This window comes from Falco punctatus (genome assembly GCF_963210335.1).
Source record: "Falco punctatus genome assembly, chromosome: 9".
Taxonomy (NCBI): Eukaryota; Metazoa; Chordata; class Aves; order Falconiformes; family Falconidae; genus Falco; species Falco punctatus.
The window spans coordinates 51322480-51342392 of NC_137589.1; the positions used below are offsets into that span (position 1 = coordinate 51322480).

A 19913-nucleotide genomic window follows, 5' to 3' on the forward strand; every position below is an offset into this window, starting at 1 on the left:
CCGTGGGCAGGGCTGCGGGGTCAGCGAGGGGCTGGGTGGGCACCCACCCTGCAGACACCCCCCCAGCCTGCAGGCACCCCTCCTAGCCTGTAGGCACCCCTCCTAGCCTGTAGGCACCCCTCCTAGCCTGTAGCATCACAGCAAACACTAACAGGCTCCTCAGATCTCCAGGTCATCACAGTGGTGCGATGTGCTTGCCTAGCAATTCTTTTAGAAAGGCATGGGGTTAATTTGGGGGGGTTAATGGCTGCATTCAGCTCTTAATTCCCTCTGGCAGAACTAAAGTCCTGTTCTGCCCTCTGTCTGACTTCCTACCTGACCTCAGGCAGGTCCCTCCATCCGCCCAGACCCTGGGCAAGGAGCTGTCCCACCACACACCATGGCTGGTGCAATGGGGCTGTCAACCCAGTGGGGACAGTCAGCCCCTAACAGACCCATGACGCTGGGTGCAAAACTTTTGGGAAGGGCTCTTTTAATTATTCCTGAATCAAGACAAGCTTCCTAACTGGGAAAAGAAAAACTCTTGCTGGAGATGAGCTGCTGAAGCAGTGTTTTGCTTGTAGGAGCAGAGAGAAGGGGTATGCTCCTCACTTCCTCTGCAAGCTTTGAGAGCACGCAGAACACTGTTTGCAAGATAATTTGATGGTCACAGGGGACTGGGTTTTATTCCTGAAATGAAAACTAGCTATTAAACATCACTTAAAGAACAAAATAAAAATAAAACAGCAATTTCTGTTTTTTTATTCTCTCCCTATCATCATCATTAACCTTCTATCTGCATAATATCCCTTTGCCAAGGATCTTCAAATAAGTAATAAAATTTTAGTACTTAAACCTTATCAGTGCTCTGGAAGGGGGTATTCTTCTCATTTCAGAGAGAGGGAAACCAAGGCACAAAGAACTGAAATGACCTGCTCAAAGTCACACTGGAAATTATTAGTCGAGCCAGGAATAGATTCCCCGAGCCCTGAACCCCGGGAGGCAGTGCGCCTGCAGGTACGCTGCTCTTACAGCCCAATTAGCTTTTATGGAAACGTTTAAGGAAACATTTCTTTTCACAGACTCTGCCTGCTAATTTACTCCCAAGCTTTGTCATCCATGAGCGAAAGTGTCTTAGTTTTAGGCTGTTGCGGAGCAACTCAGCCCCTTCCCTTGCTTGAGACAAATGTGCTTTCAGCAAGTACAGATCTGACAACACAGAGCACCCCACTACACGCTGGTTAAAAAAGGGCTGGAAGAGGTTTTTCTGTGGGTCCCTGCCTACTAATGAAGTCTGATTGCAGAGACCTTGTCAAAGCAAAGCACTTTGCACAGAGACACAACCACGGGGACCACCAGGGCTCTGGGTGCAGTGGCACGCTTTGCTTTCCAGCACGCTGCCCCGCTTAGGGCTGCTCAGTCGGTGGGGCACAGCTGGTTTTTCACCCAGATCCTCAATGCCCCAGGGCCTGCCTTTGCAGGAGCCAGCAGGGAAAGGTAGGCAGGGGCAGAAAGGATGGCATAAGGCGGGCACGGCACAGGGAAAAAGCAGACCAGACCTTGTTTGTTTTCCATCACACTCTGCTGAGAAACAGTTAATAGGTTGCAAGGTTTCCACCCTTCCAGGACAGAGCCTTTTCCTCCCCTTTCGAGTGCCCCCTGCCTTCCTCCTCCAGCGACTGGGAAGCTGTGACTGCTCTACACCGCTGACACCTCGGCTGCTCTGGAAACCCATGAACTGTTTGAGAAAGGTCAGCTGGCAGCCGCTGCATCCAGCATCCCTTCTCCTGCCTTCCCAGCCCAGCTAGCCTTGGGCAGTGCAGGAGCCCCCTCTGTAGGCAAAGGCCCACACTTACCAGCATCCCCTGCTTCTTGACATGTTTTTCCAGCAGCACCCCCTTCTTAGTCCACCCCAACACAAGCCCCCACCATGGGGCCAGGGGAGAGCAGCAGCACAGGGCTCCACGCCAGCCAGGGATGGGGTCTCTGCTCCACTGCTCGTTAATAGCTGGCCCCGTTACACACGACACGAACCGAGGCTGGACATCCAGCAGGACAGCAGATCTGCCATCAAAACAACCGATGTCTTGCCAGCTTGCTGTTGGCAAAATAAAACAAGCACGCCTCTGTACGGCTCTGGGCTTCGGTATGTCTCCTCGGTCCAGAGCTGCCCTCTCTCCAACCTCTGCGAAGCAGTCACCTACTTTTCTCTGGTCTCTTGCCAAACCCGAGCTCCCCAGTGCTGCACAAGCACTTTCCCAGCCTGTGTTACGGGGGCCTTGGTGCACTCCTTTCCTTCACAGTACAACAGAAGGAAATCATCCACCCCCAGTGCTTCTTCTCCATCCTCTCTCCCGCACCTCCTCATCCCACCACCACACATCATCCAGGTGAGGATCCCCAGCACAGCCACAGCTCCCTCAGACCACAGACTTAAACCCAGCTCTCCTTCAAAGCGACTTCATTTGGGCCACTAGCTATGCTCCAAAATCCCCCTCCAGACACTTGCTGGGGCCAGCAGCGAATTAGGGCAGATGAATACCAGACTGGAAGTAACAGAGGCAAAATTCCTGCCTGGATGCAAACAAGCTCTGTCCTTCCCAAAAGAGGAGCCTTTCTGGGGGTGGGAGGTTAGCAGCTGAGTCAATAGCTTCTGGCAGTTGTTATCAGCCACTACTCCTACAAAACAGTTTGACCACAGCTTTTAAGAAAATGTGAATTTGCCCGAGTTTACTGTTCTCTGTCCTCACCAGTTACAGTGCCTCCTCCTCAAAGATGCTCAGCCTGCGCTCACTACATTATTTTTTTTTTTTTTTTAACACAGCCAGCCCTTCCACATTGCTCCTACTCAGCTGAACATCCAGCGAGTTTACCAGCAGCCTCATAAGGATTTGCTAACCTGGAAGAACCACCCCTCATTCTGGACGGTCTCTAATTGGGAGAAACACTTACTCTTACCCACTCCTGGACCCCTTCGTATGAAGCCCCAAGACATGCTGTCACTCACAAACACGTGCCCCATGACAAACGGGGGGGGAAGACAAAATTAGAAAGGAAGATTGAGATCTGAAGCCAATTCGTAGGCACCCTGAAATAACTTGATTTCTCCAGTGTCCTGGGAGCACTTCTGTCCAAGATGTAACATTACTCATTTTCATTTGGAAAAGTTTCAGCATGTAACAAAAATATCTCGGGCTCAGTAATGAGGCAAGAAATCATGCTTACGTAGCCAAGCAAGTAACATCACTCAACTTTCCTGTCCTTGTGGCAGAAGAAAAATGATTGGAGAATAAATTAATCCTAATAAATGTAGGATTCTGATCAGGCGTACATAACCAGGAGTGCATCCGCAGGATGAGCAATTGATGAAGTCATTGCTTGAAAGGTGCCTTGATGCAATTAGTCACTTGTGAAACACGCAGCAGAGGAGAAAATCCCGCTCCTTTTGTTAAGGAGCATGAAAATGCTCCATGCGTTGGAGTGATTTATGGGTTACAGTGCAGCAAAATTACAGTGTGCAGCAATTAGGGTCGTTCTCTCGGAGATGAAAGGCTGGGGGGAGATGAGTGAAAGGATGGACAGGATGCAGAAGGGCCAGATGAAGGCAAAACGCCAACACAACATTTCTGTGCTGTTGGTTTTTAACAGAGATTATTTCCCCTTTGCACAAATCATTGCCTGGGGGGAAAGCGGGCTTCACATGTAAAATTGGTGCCACTGAAGATGAATCAGGTCGTTAATCACCATCATAAGTATCCGTAATTAGAGCTGCCGCGAGTCACAGGAGCAAGAGTCAAAGGCTCTAACAGGATTATGGACAGATCTAGATTGTTTTATGACTAATATTAGCAGATAAAGGGAATCTATCACGTGCTCGAGGAGGCCAGCTGATGAGCACGGGAGGCAGGGAGGAAGGCATTTCCCATCCCCTACTCTGCTACCCGGCTTCTGTGGCCACTGTACCACCTGCCCCCCGCTGTACACACAGAGGGGAGGGCAGAGGTTCACCCCAGCACCCTGCTTCTGGGGTACTCCGGGGGACAAGACCCTTCCTGCAGGCACAGCAGCACCCAGGATACGGGATCAGCCCACGGCTGCAAGCTGACGGGAGCTGGCTGACCCGGCCGTGCCAAAGCAGCATCAGTCCCAGCATGTTCCCAACAAACACACCAGCTGTTTGCAGCTGGAGGACACAGGCAGATGCTGAGCAGCCAACCCTCACGGTGCACAGCTGGGGTGAGCAAGGAGTGCCTGTCCAGCTACCCACTATCCCAGCCTTACCCGGACGAACAGCGTGGATTTCCTGCATCCCTCCCATCACAGGCCATCTCTGGCTCACACATTCCTTTCCCCAGCCCTGATCCCAACAAGCCCTGCCATGCCTCTCTGCAGCTGCCTGCTTCCAGGACAGGAGGGGAGCAGGGAGGTTGGGAGCTGGGGACAGGCAGAGCAGGCACCAAAAGTCCTCCTGGCCCCCCCAGGAGGGGAACACACAGCCTCTCTCTAGGTCTAGGGGCCCCAGCACCCAATTTTAAACAGCTATTGCTGCTTCCCCGAGCTTATCCTTGAGGACTGGAAAAGGTCTGGGAGCTTTCACAGAAAGCTCCTGAGCTTAAATAAGGAGACAAGGGTCTCATGCCTTTGTCCCCAGAAAGCAGGGTGCCGAGATGGGGCTGTGCTGCCTGACATCATCCTGGGGGTGTCTGGCAGAGGAAGCTCCATCAGCTGCAGGACTACAGAAGGACCCGAGCAAAGTCAGGATGCCGAGGGGGAACAGTCCCCACAGGGTCTGGCACACCCCATGACACCCTGGGATGGCCACCTCCCCATCCACGAGAGCTGTGCACTAGGATAGGGCAGACCCAATGGCTTCTTTGATGCCTGAGGGCCACTGTCACTCCTGCGCAGTCCCTGGTCCCTAGCAGGACAGGCATATTCACCTGGGTTTGACACTCTCCATCTACCAAGACGACACCAAGCTTTTTCTAGAGGAACTGGAAATTGAGATCTGAAAATAACCTGCAGCCAAGTGTGAACTTTTGAGGCTTGAGAGCACCAAGCACCGTAACTATTAGCTGTACATGAACTTAGGCCCCTTGCTCTTAACTGGCTCTTCTGGATTTAGAGTCCACACACAATTTTTGGCCGTTACTGCTGAGCCACCTCCATTTTCCCAGGCCACACAATGAAGTAGGTGAGATCTATCAATTCCCACAGATGATAGCAGAGGATAAAGGAAAGCCAAGCATTATCTGTAATTGTGTACAAGCTCTCCTCTCACAGCACAGCCACGCTGCTACCACCTGCACTCCTGCCCTCACTGTCCTTGTGAGTGTGCCACGAAGTGGGAGATGGAGAGCATGGTCCCTCAGCATTCCTGACTCCACTGTCACCCCAAGCAGGAGTTCAGGACCAGCACCAGGGAAAAAGAGTGAGCTTCATTAAAGCCAGCAAACTGACCTAGCTGCATAGGACCATAGGTCTCTCTGGAGTGTAAATTCAGGTCTTCTCAGTGGGGGTAATGCTCATATTGGTGAGGCCAGGCCCAAGGACAGCCCAGCCAGGGATGGCAGAATGACTGTGTGAGCCTGGCTGCTGTGTAGGCAGAGCCACTGCCACGCTCTGAGCTCCAGTGAGCTATTTCCTATCCCAGTGTCACCCTATTTCATCATGGTGAGTCATCAGACCACCATGAAAAACCTCAGGACCTTGCTTCTGTAGTCATGATCAGAAACTTCCTTTATTAAATTAATGACCATCCCCTATCTGTCATCTCTCTGTTAATAAAAAGAAACGAGGGCTGGAAGGAGTGCTGCAGACCAGTGCCTGGAGCCAGGCTCGGATCAGCAGAACTTGTGTCCAGCAAGGCCGCAGAGCCGCTCCAGGACACAGCATGCAGGAACGGGAGGAGGTATTAACCCCCACACCAAATGGGTCTGTGGCAGAAATGTGGCAGGTTTCCCTTCTCCAGTACCCTTCAGGATGCTGCTTCAGTGCAGCAACCCTAATCAGGACAGCTCCAAAACGCTCATTGGGTCACAGGGACAAGCTCATCTCACAGGCTCCGACTGGCCCCAGCCTGACATCCTTCCTCAAATACATCTCTCACATGGGACGGATGAAAGCATGCACTTAAATGCTTACTGGTCTAAGTGATGCCTGCTGGGATCCATCAACCCCTTCTCCACAACTGGCACGACATGGGCTAGCAAGGGAGGAAGATCTTACTTGGTCCAAAAAACACCAGTTCAGAATATGAAGCTTTTTCTATCCCAGGGTTCTCAGAGACATGATGCCCATTTGAAAAGTGATGCTCTTTCCTCTGCAAATCAGCCCCAGGTAAGCACCACCCACCCCTCTGTCCAGCAAAGGAGAGATTGTGGTCCTGTTCCCTAGAAGAGCAGGATTACAGGGGTGGAAAGAGTTCAGAGGCTGTTGCTCCCAGCAAAGACCAAGTCAACCTGATGCTGAGATAAGACCGCTCCTTGACCCCACCACGCAGACCCCATCAGTGGGAACCCAGCAGGGAAACCCTGCAGAATATCCACACTATCCCCCGTAACCCAAACTAGCCACAGCAGTATTTCCTATTATGTCTCCATAACCTAATCTGACCCCCTCTAGGGTCTCCAGATTAATATCTGAGAAAGCTTCCAAGTCCAATCTCCCAATTACAGGGAGGAAAGGTTTATCCTATCTAAACAGCATGAAATGTAACCTAGACCCAGCTGTCCCCTCACTCCTAAGAGCCAGATCTCAACCCCTAGCAAGCTGAACAAACTGGGAAGGAGTCACTGGGGAGATAAGGAGAGTCTCTCCCTGCTGTTGTATCATATGAAACCTGCAGGAGCAGCAGCTATTTTAATTGGCAAATCCCCTGACTCAAGGTTTAATCCCCCTCTGTTTTCACTTAACTTCCCCCATGTTGCTTCAGTGTGAGGAACAGATGATACGCCCCACTTTGAGCCACTGCCCACCACAGGGAGCTCCCATCATCTTTGGGAAGGAGGCAGGGGACTGTGGTCCTCAGGACACACAGTGTACATAGCCCATCTTGGGAGATGCAGGGATGAAGGGCTGGTACCACCATGTGCCATTAACACAGACGTGCCTGAGGAACGGTGTGGGTTAGAGCAGCCCCAGTGCCGGCAGGGCAGAGCAGGCAATGGACAGACCATAGCCCAGAATCACCCCGATGTCCCCAAAGTCCCTCCTGCACCGCGGCTGAGAGGTTTCAAACAGGACAGAGTAGGCTGTCCCAAGGCAGCCTCTGTCCTCCTTGGATCCCTTCTCTATCCGTATTTCCTTCCAGAGAAGCACAGAGGGATGCCGTCTAACATTTTGGATTGTATTTCAGCCACCTGAAAAAGCTGAAGGCATGGGAAACCTCAACAGCAGCCAGAGGACTGGAAAGCAAATGAGATCCGTCCAGGATCTCATCTCAGGCTTTGGCTAGAATGAGAGGAACATGCAAAATCTCCAGGAAGATTCTAACCTGGCAGGGAATCTCAGCCTGGGTGTCATTCAAAGCCTATCCAAAGGGAAGACCCTGTACTTTGTGCAGCAAGCATACCCAAGTTCCCAACCAGAGCAGGGTTGTGTTGCATCCGTGAATGTCCCACAGACTAAATTTTCCAAGTAGCTCAGGGCTGCATTGCCAAGCACCAGCTTTGCAAACACAGACTGAGCCTCCCTCCAAATCCCAGCCACAATTTATTGATTAGAAAAGCCTGTCTAGTCAATAAAGGCTTCTATGAAAAAGTTCCACTGAACTACACTCACATGCCATGATCCGTCCACCTGCGTTAGCAGCCTTTGCTTTTGATGTTTTTTGACAAGATGGATTTGTGGCCTTGACTTTTCCAGATCAGGAGAAACTTAATCCTAGAAGATAAAATTACAGACCAGTAAAAGTCTCCGTGGCTGGCCTTGTTAACTGCCATATAAGAAGTTCAGAGCCTTCCTTGCTAGAAGAGAGCATCTACAGCTGTCCTTTGCCTTGAGAGAGGGAGCTCTGAGCAGACAGCACAAAGCTCTTGGCAAACGCTGTGCTCTTAAAGTGCATGACACACTCACGGCACCATCCAGGCTCCTCCGTCCTCCGCAGTCAGCAGGGAACGGGCAGACAGTCCCAGCCCTCCACCTATTAAGTGATTTGGGGAAAAGCAAAGATAATGCCCAGTTCTGTCCCAAAGGTGTCTGGGCAGATAAAAGTGAAAAAACCTGGAACAACCAGATGGAAATGTGAATTAATGAAATACTTCAGCAACTGGCTCAACCATAACTGAGAGCTGAGAACCCTCCACCTCCCTTCTGCTTTCCAGGATACAAAAATGACACTGGTAGGTGGAAATAACTACAGCTGTCCCAGCGGGAGAGAAATCAGTGCTTCACAGCACTGAGGGATGGCCAAAACTAAGCACTGGCTTGGTGCTATTACACAACATAACCCAGGAAACAGCTTCCAAAAACTTGACCTTTTCTTCAAAGACTTATTTTTGAATCATCTTTCCCTTTTCTAACAAGTGAAGCGGATTCAGCACTCAAGAAGGGCACTCTGGGTGTTGAAAACATCTTTACTGGTGCACTAGATCCAGGAAAGGCAGCAGCAATGACAGCTTCTACACAGCAGCCCTGCCCTGGCCATGCTCCCACACGCAGGTGTTCCCAGATGAAGTTCTGCTGCATTTTCATTCCCAGCACTTAAGTGAGCTAGTCTTCACCAAGCCGTGGCTGTGATCAGCCAACCCCCCACCCACGGAGAAACAAGCCGAGATCCACCAGGCAGATCACCAAAGAACAAGCAGAGACAACCAAGCAGCAAGTTTAACACCGGCAATGGCGGGTCACCAGCTCCTGACCACCGCCAGGTCCTCCTCTACTTCGGTATGATGTTCAAGGAGCGCTTTTGAACACAAGTCGAACATGCAGATGCTCCCTGAAAGAGCCACCTATCCCTCCCAGGCTGAGCACTAACCTTCCTGACCACAGCATCACTGCGCTGAGCAGTGGTCTGGTACCATACGTAGGGAGAGCAGAAAAAATACTCTCCTGCAACCAGTGGGGACTGTGGTCTTTTCCAAGTTTCTGTCCGTGATCCACCAGCTGCAGAGCCTACGTACCCTGGGCCAACTTACAAATGAAAAATAATCAAAAAAATGGCATCTCTATTAATACAGGTGTGATAGCTCACTCTCCAGAGCACACCTTGACTCCTCAGGGCTTTAGAGAGGCAGTCAATACCACTCCAGATCATTAGCATCTTTAGCCACAACTGGTTTAAACACTCAGGCTTTAACATCTTCCACACTTCATTGTCATGAATTAAAACTCTGGATGTTCATGTATTTACCCAACTCCTGGCTGGCCCTCAAGCGTCAGCTCCTACTACTCCCTCTGGTGCCCAGCCCGTTTGGAAGTCAGAACTCTAAAGATGATTACGGCATGTACTAGGAGTGCAACCTAGTTGTATGGTGATTGCACCAACTCCTTACCGACAGGCACAGGATTTGTTCTGGCCAGATTGTTTTCTCTGTTCTTCCAGCCTATCACTGGCTTTTGCGTGACAGCAGTGGCACAGCTTGCACACAAGAAGGTGTGCTGGAAGTGATGGTTGCCATAGCTATGTCTGTGCAGCCCCGGCCACCCAGACACATCAGAATGATGCTCTGTAGAACAGGGTTAAGTTATAAGATACTCTTTTGCCTCAATTTGGAAAGCAACTTGCAAGCGTACAAAACGCTAAGCCTTCTGGTCTGACCTCTTTCACTTTCTTTTATAGACATAATATGTACTGGAAGACTCCTCTCAGAACAGCATTGCTCCAGAGAAGCCTGTGACACTGGCGCAGTGACACGCACAGATTTTATATAACCATACCCTCAATTTCTGTACACCATTCTACCCAGTTTATTCTCCAGACGCCTCCCCAGCTAACCTGCTAGCTCTTCTCCACACCACAGCCCTGTATTTAGAGGGCCCTGGTATACCAGAGGGGTCCGACCAAGCTGCCGGAATCTGCATTCTCCTGCTCAGAGATCTACATGATCTTCAAGAAGCTCATTCAGCAGGCTGGGCGCCTGTGCTCCTTTCTTTGAGGATTACAAGCTGTTCTGGATGACAGCTACTTCTTACGAACGTGATCGCTGCCTAGCCAAAGAGATCCAGGAACAGGCAGGATCCCTCAAAGTCATGAGAAATAACAAAGCTTGGGAGTCTCTGCTCAGAGCTCACCCGTCTTTCTGGGACATGGCATCTCGTGACCAACCGCAGCACTGCTGTATAAAGTCAGATGAGCAGTGTACTTTTCTTGTGCACTTTTTTTCAGCTAATACCCTACAAGAGCCTCAGCGACACTGACTCAGCTCTTGACACACACCAAGGTGTAGGAGCAGTACCACAGAAAGGGAAGGAAACCACGCAGAACAGGGCAGAGGATGATGGGCTGGGAGGCAGATAGATCCTCACAATCCGTTCGTGATCTGCTAGCAGCAACACAGAGCAAGTGGCATGTTGTGGCAGCGTCACATTCACACCGTCACCCTCAACCATAGTGACAGTAAGCGACACTTCGTTTCTCTGCACCTTCCCAGTTCTACCCACGTTGATACTGAAGCACAAGCAGGAGGAGATGGCTTCACGCTCACAGAGCGCAGCTATTGCATGATCTTTGCTCGGGTACAGGGCTGACCACCCTGGTGGTGGGGAACTACTGGGAGGTGCAAGGTGGTGCCACCATCAGCTTGTGGGTCCCGACAGAGGAGCCAGTGCAGGGCAGGGTACAAAGCTGGGGGCATCCAGGACCTGTACCCCTCTCTGCCCTCGGAGGCGAGTACTATTCGATGCCAAGGGTCTTGTGTTGAGGTTAACTCATTGCCCAGCTCTTGTTCCCTCAGGGAAGGCATTTTATCTCCATCTTGGTTTTTTTCCCCCCCTTGTCTGCACAGCAAGGGAGAGCTCACTCCTACCCCAGAGCGTGCAAGGTCTGACTTATCACCAGCAAAGTACTTCGACATATTCTCACAGCTCACACACTCAAATCGCCACCTCCCCAGGCCCACCCCCATCCTGTGCCAGGGCAGTGGCAGCCACCCCCAAGCCCCCTACAGATGTGTGCTCAGAGACCCAGCAGCAAACAGAGACGTGGGCATGAGGGGAAGAAAACTGCATCAGGGAGAAGAACACTGAGAAAAGGACTGAGGAGCTCTCAGAGCTACAAAGCATTGCAGCAGCCACACGGCTACCACCCCAGGAGCAACACAGTCCCCTGCCAAGCCCACAGACCCCATCCATCGCACAGTGAAAGTCTAGCCCCTCGTTCTCCTCCAGTCATCCCCAGCCCTGCCGTGTGCATGCTACAAACACATTCAAAACGCTTTTTTACTTTTAAACCTTGCACTTTGCATGCTCACAGCAGCCACCCCAACCTGCACCTGGCCGCAGGTGAGTCTGACCTCCCAAGTGGGCCCCAGAGATGTTCCAGGTGGTTTTAAACCAGGTGCAGGTCTGCTCGTCCCCACCCGAGGATCTCACCCTTCCTTTTTTGGAAGAGGCCACCCACCTCAGCTCCTCGGTTCCTAACCCTACAACCAGGGCAAGGAGCCTTCTGTCCTTCCACCCATCACGGGCTGGAGGGCGCAGCGCTCCCCATGCAGGACCATCTCAGGATGCAGGGCGCAGCTCAGCCAGGGGACCTGCCGAGCCAGGGCCACCACAACCAGCAACAGCAATACCCCAGGTCCCCCACCCGGCACAGGCAGGGACACGGCCTGGCTACGGCAACCAGAACCAAGACATAAAAAGCACTTTGCGCCACGGTCATGTTATCCCCTTGTCCCTCCCCCGCATCCCCTTTGGAGCTTCTTAACTTCAGAAACCTTCCTCTAGAGGAGTGTTGGAGTGACAGAAAACATTTTCCAAGCCTAATATCAGTTCCAGATGTTCACAGCCATTTCAGTTTGTACCTCACCCTGTAAAACACATTTCTCCCTCTCCCTCTCTCAAGTGCAGCGCCTGCTTCGTCCATGACATAATGCGCTGGCGGGCTCGGCCATGCACACACACACACGCTTGCACCCTCTTCGAGAGCCCCATGTTCAAACAAAGAGCATCACTCAACTACAAAGCCGTCGCACACATGGAGTTATGAGTAATTTCCACAAGTTTTAATAAACAGTTTGGGATGTAATTGCTCTCCGTCTTCTCTGCTGGCTCCCGAGTGGAGAGCCGCTCGCTCCCCACGCGCTGGTGTTGAAAGCATGGTTTGTTTCGCACACAAGTTCACCTCCTATTAGCCTCAGATGGTCCAAAGGCTATGTTTTTCTAAGCACCAGTAATAAGCCTCTTTAAAAAGCACATACAGCCAGGGGCAGCTGCCCCATGTGAGCTCCTGGCTCCTCCTGCCCCAAGCCGCAGCATCACCACCCCGCACAGAGCCCGGCAGGGAGCAGAAGGGACACACACCAGACCAGCCTCAAAACTCTCTCCTGACTCTGCTCCAAGAAGAGGAGCAAATATTCTCTGGCTCAAGGGAAAAGCTACATCTTCCAGTTGCAAAGCAAGGAGACAGTCAAGGAGTTTTGCAATGGGGAGAGACTGGAGGCTTTCATGGGGGCAGGAGGAAGGCAGGGGCCAGGTACCACCTAGCTTGTCATGGGGCTGAAGAGCCGGTTGGAACAGCTCTAGCCCCAGTCCAGCACCAGAAATTCCAACAAGAAATGGCTAAAACTGCAATAAAACTAAACTTCCCCCTACAAGCACAAATAACCCATACATTTAAACTCAAGAGACCCAAGGGATGAATGGCAGCAGGCTCCAGAGCCCTCCAACCTTGCAGGACCTTCCCAGCCCAATAGTGCCACACTCTGCAAGCACCCATGGTGCACCTCCAGCACTGGCAGCAGCCTGCTCTTACCTGCCAGCAGCGAGGAGACCGATGGGGAAGGAAGACCTGCCAATACCCATCAAAAGCCACCCAAATTTCATATCCTGCACACACCCCTCCCAGGGCTGAATGAATGTTTTTGTGGATGCTGCTTGGATGTAATGGAGATGTGGTGCAGCACGATGGGTGGGCGATGGTGGTGAGGGGACACCCGTGGTAGGATTTTTGGCTGGGTGAAGCATGGTACCAAGCAAAGCCTTAGAGAGATGCAGCAATCAGCATCTCTGTACCTATGCAAGGTATTTGCAAGAATCAAGTCATCTGGCATTAGAGGCCTGTAGGGTAAGAAAGGAACGAAGGCAGGAATGTTGTTTGGTTATAAACAGCATAGAAAAAAGGGAAAGGTTTAGGATTGGCTTTTCTCTTTAATTGTTAATGGGGTCATTCTGTCCCAAACAGTCCCCCAGAGCAGGGAGAAGGGAGCGCAGCTCCCCACAATGAATTCAATCACCTGTCAAACACATGGCAGTCATAAAAGGAAAATAATAATAATAATCTGTATTTCCTACTCTGGCTGCCAGGCAAAGATCCAGCCACTTCAAAGGAGAAACCCCATGTTTCCCCAGTCTGGCCTCACCTGACTGATGTGTGAGCAATCTGGAATCCCCATCCAAAACAAAGCCCCTCCTTTGGTGGCTTGTTTTCCTTCTCCATTACTGGAGGGTGCCCCTCCAAGATAAAGAACAAGCCTTCTTCCATGCCGGGAAACTAGAAACATAACCCAGGGGCCATGGCCACATCAGGCAGCTCTGGAAGTGGATGCTGGCAAGGTATAGGAGAAAGCTCCTGAGGGACAGGACTGTTGTACGAGCCAGGAACCAGACCTCCTTCTCACAGGGGTCTCCACAAACAGCTAGGTCCCCCCAGGATGTAGGTCTCTGGCTCTCTCCAGCAGGAAAAGTGCAGCTCGTGTAGGACAAAATTTTTAAGGGCAAAAACTTCCCTGTGGCTGTGAGGTGGAGCAGTTTGCTTTGTGGCAGCTCATGGGAGCAGAGGGCTTGGCTCAGGGGGTCTTGAATTAGCGAGGAGAAGAAAAAGCCACCACCACAAGCTAAGAAAGCTTCCGACCAAGATCTAACAACTGCCTGCGTGCAACTCCCGATCCAGCTCTGAATGATCTTCCTGAGATGGCCTTCCAACAGGGACACACAGACATGTCTCACCAGGATGCCCAGGCAGCAGGGGAGCAGCGAGGTCCCCTGTAGTGCCAGCCCTGTCCCTACCCTCAGCCTGGCTCCTTGTCCTTGCAGCAGCCCAGAACACACATGCTTTGCATAAGCTGACCAGACTCCACCTCAGAACAAATGAGGGTTTTAATCACCCAGAGCAGTAGCAGCTGCAGAGCTTTGCTCCAATGGTGGGTAGAAACCTTATTCCTATGTTTCCTTACCTAGAGACAGCTGAAATTAGATATTGCCAGCACCTGGGGGAAGGAGCCTTCACACAAAGCTAAACCTTTGCTCTGGTCAACAACACTGGCTGCCCCTGACACACAACATGAGCTTCTTAAACTACATCCAAAATCCTCAAGCAAAAAACAGTATGAGGTTTTGCCTGGCTTTCCATGCAGCAGCAGCATCACTCAAGGTCTCCAGTGCTATTTTCTGAAATACATCATTGATTCACCCAAATCAAATCCCATCCTTCACATCCCTACACCTTGCCCAGCAGCTCCTGGAGCATGGCTTAAATTGCTGACAAAGCCTTTGCAAAGCACAGGGCACTCAGCCCAAGCCTGAGCTGGGAACCAAACCCCAACTCGGGAGAGTTTCAGGCTCCCCTAGAGAAGTTTTGTGCTGCTTAAATGATCTCCCTTAATACCGTAGACTTAAGTCACTTCGATAGGTGCACAAAGCAACTTAGAAGTGTCCTTTCAAAGGCTGGCAGGTAATGCAGTACTCACTGGAACTGAGCAGTAAAGCCCTCAAGTTGTTGAGGGCTGAACTTCCTCCCACACCCACCATCCTGCAGCATTTCAGACTAATCAGGTCAAACAGTCACTTCAGTCAGAAACTTCAACTCACGGTTCTCCTACCCAAAAAAGGCAAATAATTTCTTCCTGCCACACTGCATTTTTGCATTTCCCCTTCCACTTAAACACCCGTGTCTGCAGAAGCCTTCAGAAACCTCTCCTGAACAAAGCAGTTTTGATACCTCATACAACACCTTGGCGTTATGCATCATTCTCCACAACAGCAGCAGCTCCCAGCCAGGCAGAGCACAGGACACATCACCGCGCACACTTTGCACCAAGGAGAACTTGCCCTCAGCAGTTGCACCCACCTGTGTAGAGGTCCGTGTCTGTGTACTCATCCACCTTCTTGTGCTGCAGAACATAGTCGGACACCTTCGTCCCAATGGCAGGCTGCACGTCCAGCCACTCCAGGGAGACCACGGTGCTGGAGGGCTCCACGTTGGGGGAGAGCCGCAGGCTGGGCAGGAGACAGGAAAGAAACCAAATAAGACATCAGCTCTCCTTCTGGGGAGGAACCCCCCTCTACAAGCAGCACAGCCCCAGCTCACGCTTAGACACAGGGACACGCACACAGACCCACAAAGACAGACAGCACAAGGGGAAAGCAGCAGGTAAGTGCAGAACAACTTCCAGTTGAAGATCAGTTAGGTCCAGCCTACTGCAGAACGTGTCCTTACCTCCCAGTGTTCCTGGTAAAGCCCAGGTCATGCAACCACAGGAACCCAAACACTCTATCTAAAGGAACCTTCATCTCCTGGGAGAACTACTAAGCTTCAGCAGCCCCAGAAGGACCCAAGGACTAGCTGCCCAGGAACACAAAAGGAAGAGGAGGATCCAGCTTAACCTTTATGCAACCCAGCTGGGCTGAATCTGCAGGAGGGGGAGGGTCTAGTCTGCATCACCAGTGAGCAAAGGCAAAGGCGGGTGGGAGGGAGCGAAGGGGCAGCTGTGGCTGTGAATTTACCCAGCTGCAAACGGGCAAGCCTCTGATGGGTGTGAGTGACAGCCAAAGCAGGGGCAGCTGTGCAGGGGTCCTGCCTGGGTCAGGGATGATGAGGGTAGGTGTGAAGGCAGAGCAACTTTGTGCTGCTGGCCATGCTGGTGCAAAGGTGTCAGCTCTCTTTGCGCTCGGATAAATGACAATACAAAGTATGGGGCTATGAAGGGTCTGGTTCCAAACATATGAGTGTCTTTGTTGAACTTGGGATGGGAAACAAATCCCCTCCAAGGATATTGGCTCGCTAAGAAGGTGTTCTGCTCCTTGTGGCTCACTGGAGCCAGTCTTCCTGCCTTCTCAGCTAATTACCCATCAGTTTGCTCCTGATTTGCTCTTGTTCTGACAAGCCACAATGAATTGCACCGTAATTCCATTTCTTTCAGCATTTGAAATCCCATTCTACAACCCCTGCTAATCAGGTGATGAAAATCTATAAGGAAACCTTCCAGGGCCACAGCCGGAGCCAGGATATCCTAAAGGCATCAGTCACACAGTGAGGAGTGCTGGACTGTGGCCCCGGGGCTTGAAGATGAGAGGAAGGAGATGCCCATGGCCTGAGCCTGCAGGAAAGGGGCTGGGGGCTGGGGCCGTGACTTGCGGGAGGGGCTCGCACCGATACGTACACAGGTGGAGGGAGAGGGCTGCAGTTCGGGAGTCCATTCTCATCGAAGGCGTTGAGGTCACACCTGCACCAGTCTTCGATAACATCGCCTTTCCCCGAGCACCAGTATGAGCTCATCAGGGCTCCCTTGAAAGCCTGACATGAGAACAAAAAGCATGAACACATGTGCTAAAGACTCGGTGAAACCCGGCCAGTGGCTCGGCCACATGGTGCTGAGCGTCAGGGGTGCGGGATCAGGGAACATGGGGGGTCGCCCCAGCTCTGCATGGCCCTGGGCAAGTCCCTTCCCCTCCCTGTGCTTTAGCTCTCGCTGCGGAGTGATGCTGGTTCACCCCTGGGTGCTGCCTTTGGCATGGGGATGGGGAGGGTCTGCACGATCCTGCAAAAGGGCTCTCCTGTGACGGAGGGCAGCTGCCTGAAGACACACAAACATAAGCCTGTCTGTGACACTGGACAGCATACAGAGCACCCTCACACTGCTGCTGTGCACAGTGAAACCCTTCCACATGCCCATCCCACAGCTGGTTTTGTCCCTACTAAGAATTAATTCCTTCATCCCCAACAACACAGACCGCTCCCATCCTTCTCATGGGTTCATTATTCATGTAAGCTGCACTCCTGCAAGCAAACTGCTGCTTTATTCACTTGCATAAGGAATACTCAGAAGCAGAAGAGCAGTATCTGGAAGAATACAATCCTGTAAAATGCTTGCAGGGTGTTCCCCAGCCGGGCAGTGTCCCCAGCCTGACCAGGAGCCCTCCCGACCGCTCCTAATGGTGCCAATGCATCCCCAGAAAGACACCCATTCATCTGCTGGGGTATGAGACTGAAACACTTTGAATTCCCAAAGCCTTCAGGGTCTCACCTTGTGCTATCTTCCCTGTGCTCGTCCTGCAGCTTGGGGTGCTCGACGTTGGTCCCCATGCTGCAGGACAGGGCGCCCCTTCCTCTGTACCCTGCTGTAGTTCGGACCGCGTGGATTTACCATGGTTTCTCACACCACCCTTTGCCTGTCACACCTAATCAAACCTCCAGCCTGGAAGACAGCATCTCACCCTGCACACACCCGGCCAATATTCAACCCAACGCTGCGCAGCCACACACCCTGCTAGAATAATCGTAACACCAAAACTTCGTCCACCAAAACAAACGTCCTTGTAATGCTTTTGACCTTTTAAAAGGTACATTTCAGGCTTGAAAATCCTTCATGGGTCCTCATGCATGTGCAGCAGCCTCGCTACCAGCCCCTGCACAGCCCAGCTCGAAGCAGCACTATTCCACCCTTTCCAAGCTGCCTGCGGAAGCCTGGCCCGGGTGATACTGCCCGCACTGCCAGGTTACGCCTTAAAGATAAAAACGTGCCCTTTGAGGACAGAGATGGCTCCAGCAGCTGCGGCATTTAGCAGAAAACTCTAGGAAAAGCGCCATCCCGGGGAGGTTTCTGAAAAGAGGAGGTATAAATAGAGCCTGACGTCAGGGCTCCCATTGTCCGGGGTTTTGTCACTCCCCCCAAACACCCCGAGCACCTTTAACAAGGCGCCTCGAGGCTCTCATGTCTGAAACATTTTCTGCTTCCAGGCATTTACAAAATGGGACTGTTCCAGACAAAAAAAAAAAAAAAAAAAAAAATGGAAGGAAAAAACATGAGAAAGAGAGAAAATGTGACGTTATTTTACTTGTTGTTTAGAATGTAATTGAAGCACTGGGCTGGAAAGGGCATTGCAAGCAACGAAGAGCAGGGAAGACAGAGAGGAGCGGAAGGGCTGTGCAGGATAGAAACAGAAAATGATGTGCATAGATGGATGAGGAGGCATGTTCTCTCCCTAGGAAGCAGGATAAATATGTATGTTGTAGGTACATGTGTGCACAGACATGCACTGTGGGCAAAGACAGATGTCGGGTGATCCCTGGAAGAGCTGCCCTGTCACCCAGACAGCACTGCTCCACTGTCACCCTTCCCCAGCCCTGACAACCGCTGCTCTGCACGCTCCCTCCCTGGCCCCTAACCCAGCTGCTCCCTGCACATCCCCAATGCAGGGAAGAAATCCCACCCACCCCATCCATGCCCTTTAGCCAAATCCAATAGTCAATTCCTTCCTTTTATTTTCTTTTTTCTGCTGGTGAGCGCAAGGCTGGATGAGCAATCCCCTCTGCTCTGCCTGCCCAGCCTCACATACATTTTAATTAGATCCTGCAGGTAGCCAGCCGTCATCTGCCTTGTGTCAGCCTTCACACAAACGAGGTTAGCTAATCGATGCGTCCTTCAATTGCACTCATTAAGGTGAGCACACCTACGCGCACTAACTGGGTTAGCATGGTCAGCCCCCAGTGCTGGCCACTGCCTCCCTCCAGGACTCACCTTCTCTTGCTTTCCAGTGGGATTTCGAGCCAGAGGTTTCCAGGATTTTGCCCTCGGTGCCAGGGAGTGTGTGTCAGAGAGTGGGGAAGTGGCAAGAGCAAACTGATGACAAGGAAACAGGTAAGATCATGCAGAAGAAGGGATGATGCTCCCCACACAAAGATGTTCACCATCACTTTAAGAGGCCCTAAACCCTCCATGGGGACAGTCAATTGATCCACAGAAACTACAGGACAAATGGATGGTCTCTGTGAGCTTTGAGGACTCTGTGGTCCTCCCAGCCCAGAAGCCAGGTACAGCTTTTGCTGTAGCTCACACAGAGCCCACCCTTCCTTCCCTCGGCTCCCCCAGCCTGCCCCAGGCTCCAGCTGCAACGGCAGAGGCTGCTCTCAGGTCCTGGCAGAGATCGGCAGTTGAAGTCCCCTTCTCTGCAAAGGTGATAGCTTTAACCAGCCCAGCCCCGAAGGCACATTGCAGGCTCCTCCACCCGTGGCAACCACGTGAAAACTTCTCCTTCCCTTTCTCCTTCCGACAGCATAGCCTGGGAGCTATGGGACTGCTCACACAAACCCAGGGGAATGGCAGCTGCCACCCAAACCAGGAGCCCAGTCGCAAGGGAAGACCAAGAGTAATGGACAAAGGATGCAGCAAAGGTGCCAAGACCCATCCCATGGGCAGCTGCAGCCTTTGGGAGAGCTTCAGGTGGGAATGCACAGGGACTTCCCTGGTCTGGTGGCTAAGGACCACCTTCCCCTCCTGCCGTGGAGTGGGCACCTCCACATCTCGTGTCCTTTCCTGATGCCATGCTTGGAATGTGCAGCAAGTGCTCTCCTCCCTGCCAGGAGACAACACGTACAACAAGATGACCATCTCCACATCGGATGTTTCATTGGTTACATCAAGCTAGCGAGCTGGGGAAACCCAACAGGGTCTTCAAGCATGAAAGGCTCCCCAGGAGCAGCCTTGCCTCCTGGAGACGGTAGAGTGGCCCCCGATGTGCCGTCCTGTGCTTGCCAACCATTCCCCAGGATCTCAACG

At 51.9% G+C, this 19913-nt stretch overlaps 1 protein-coding gene across 1 annotated transcript in view; it reads right to left on the reverse strand.

The window, feature by feature from the left end:
* Nucleotides 1–19913, reverse strand: part of ASTN2 (astrotactin 2) — a 366433-nt gene that overhangs the window by 84826 nt on the left and 261694 nt on the right. The window contains exons 18-19 of the mRNA XM_080402294.1: nt 16518–16651; nt 15206–15354 (exon numbers count right to left, since the gene is read on the reverse strand). Of these exons, the coding sequence (XP_080258420.1) occupies nt 15206–15354; nt 16518–16651 (283 nt within the window). The remainder of the gene's footprint in view (nt 1–15205; nt 15355–16517; nt 16652–19913) is intronic.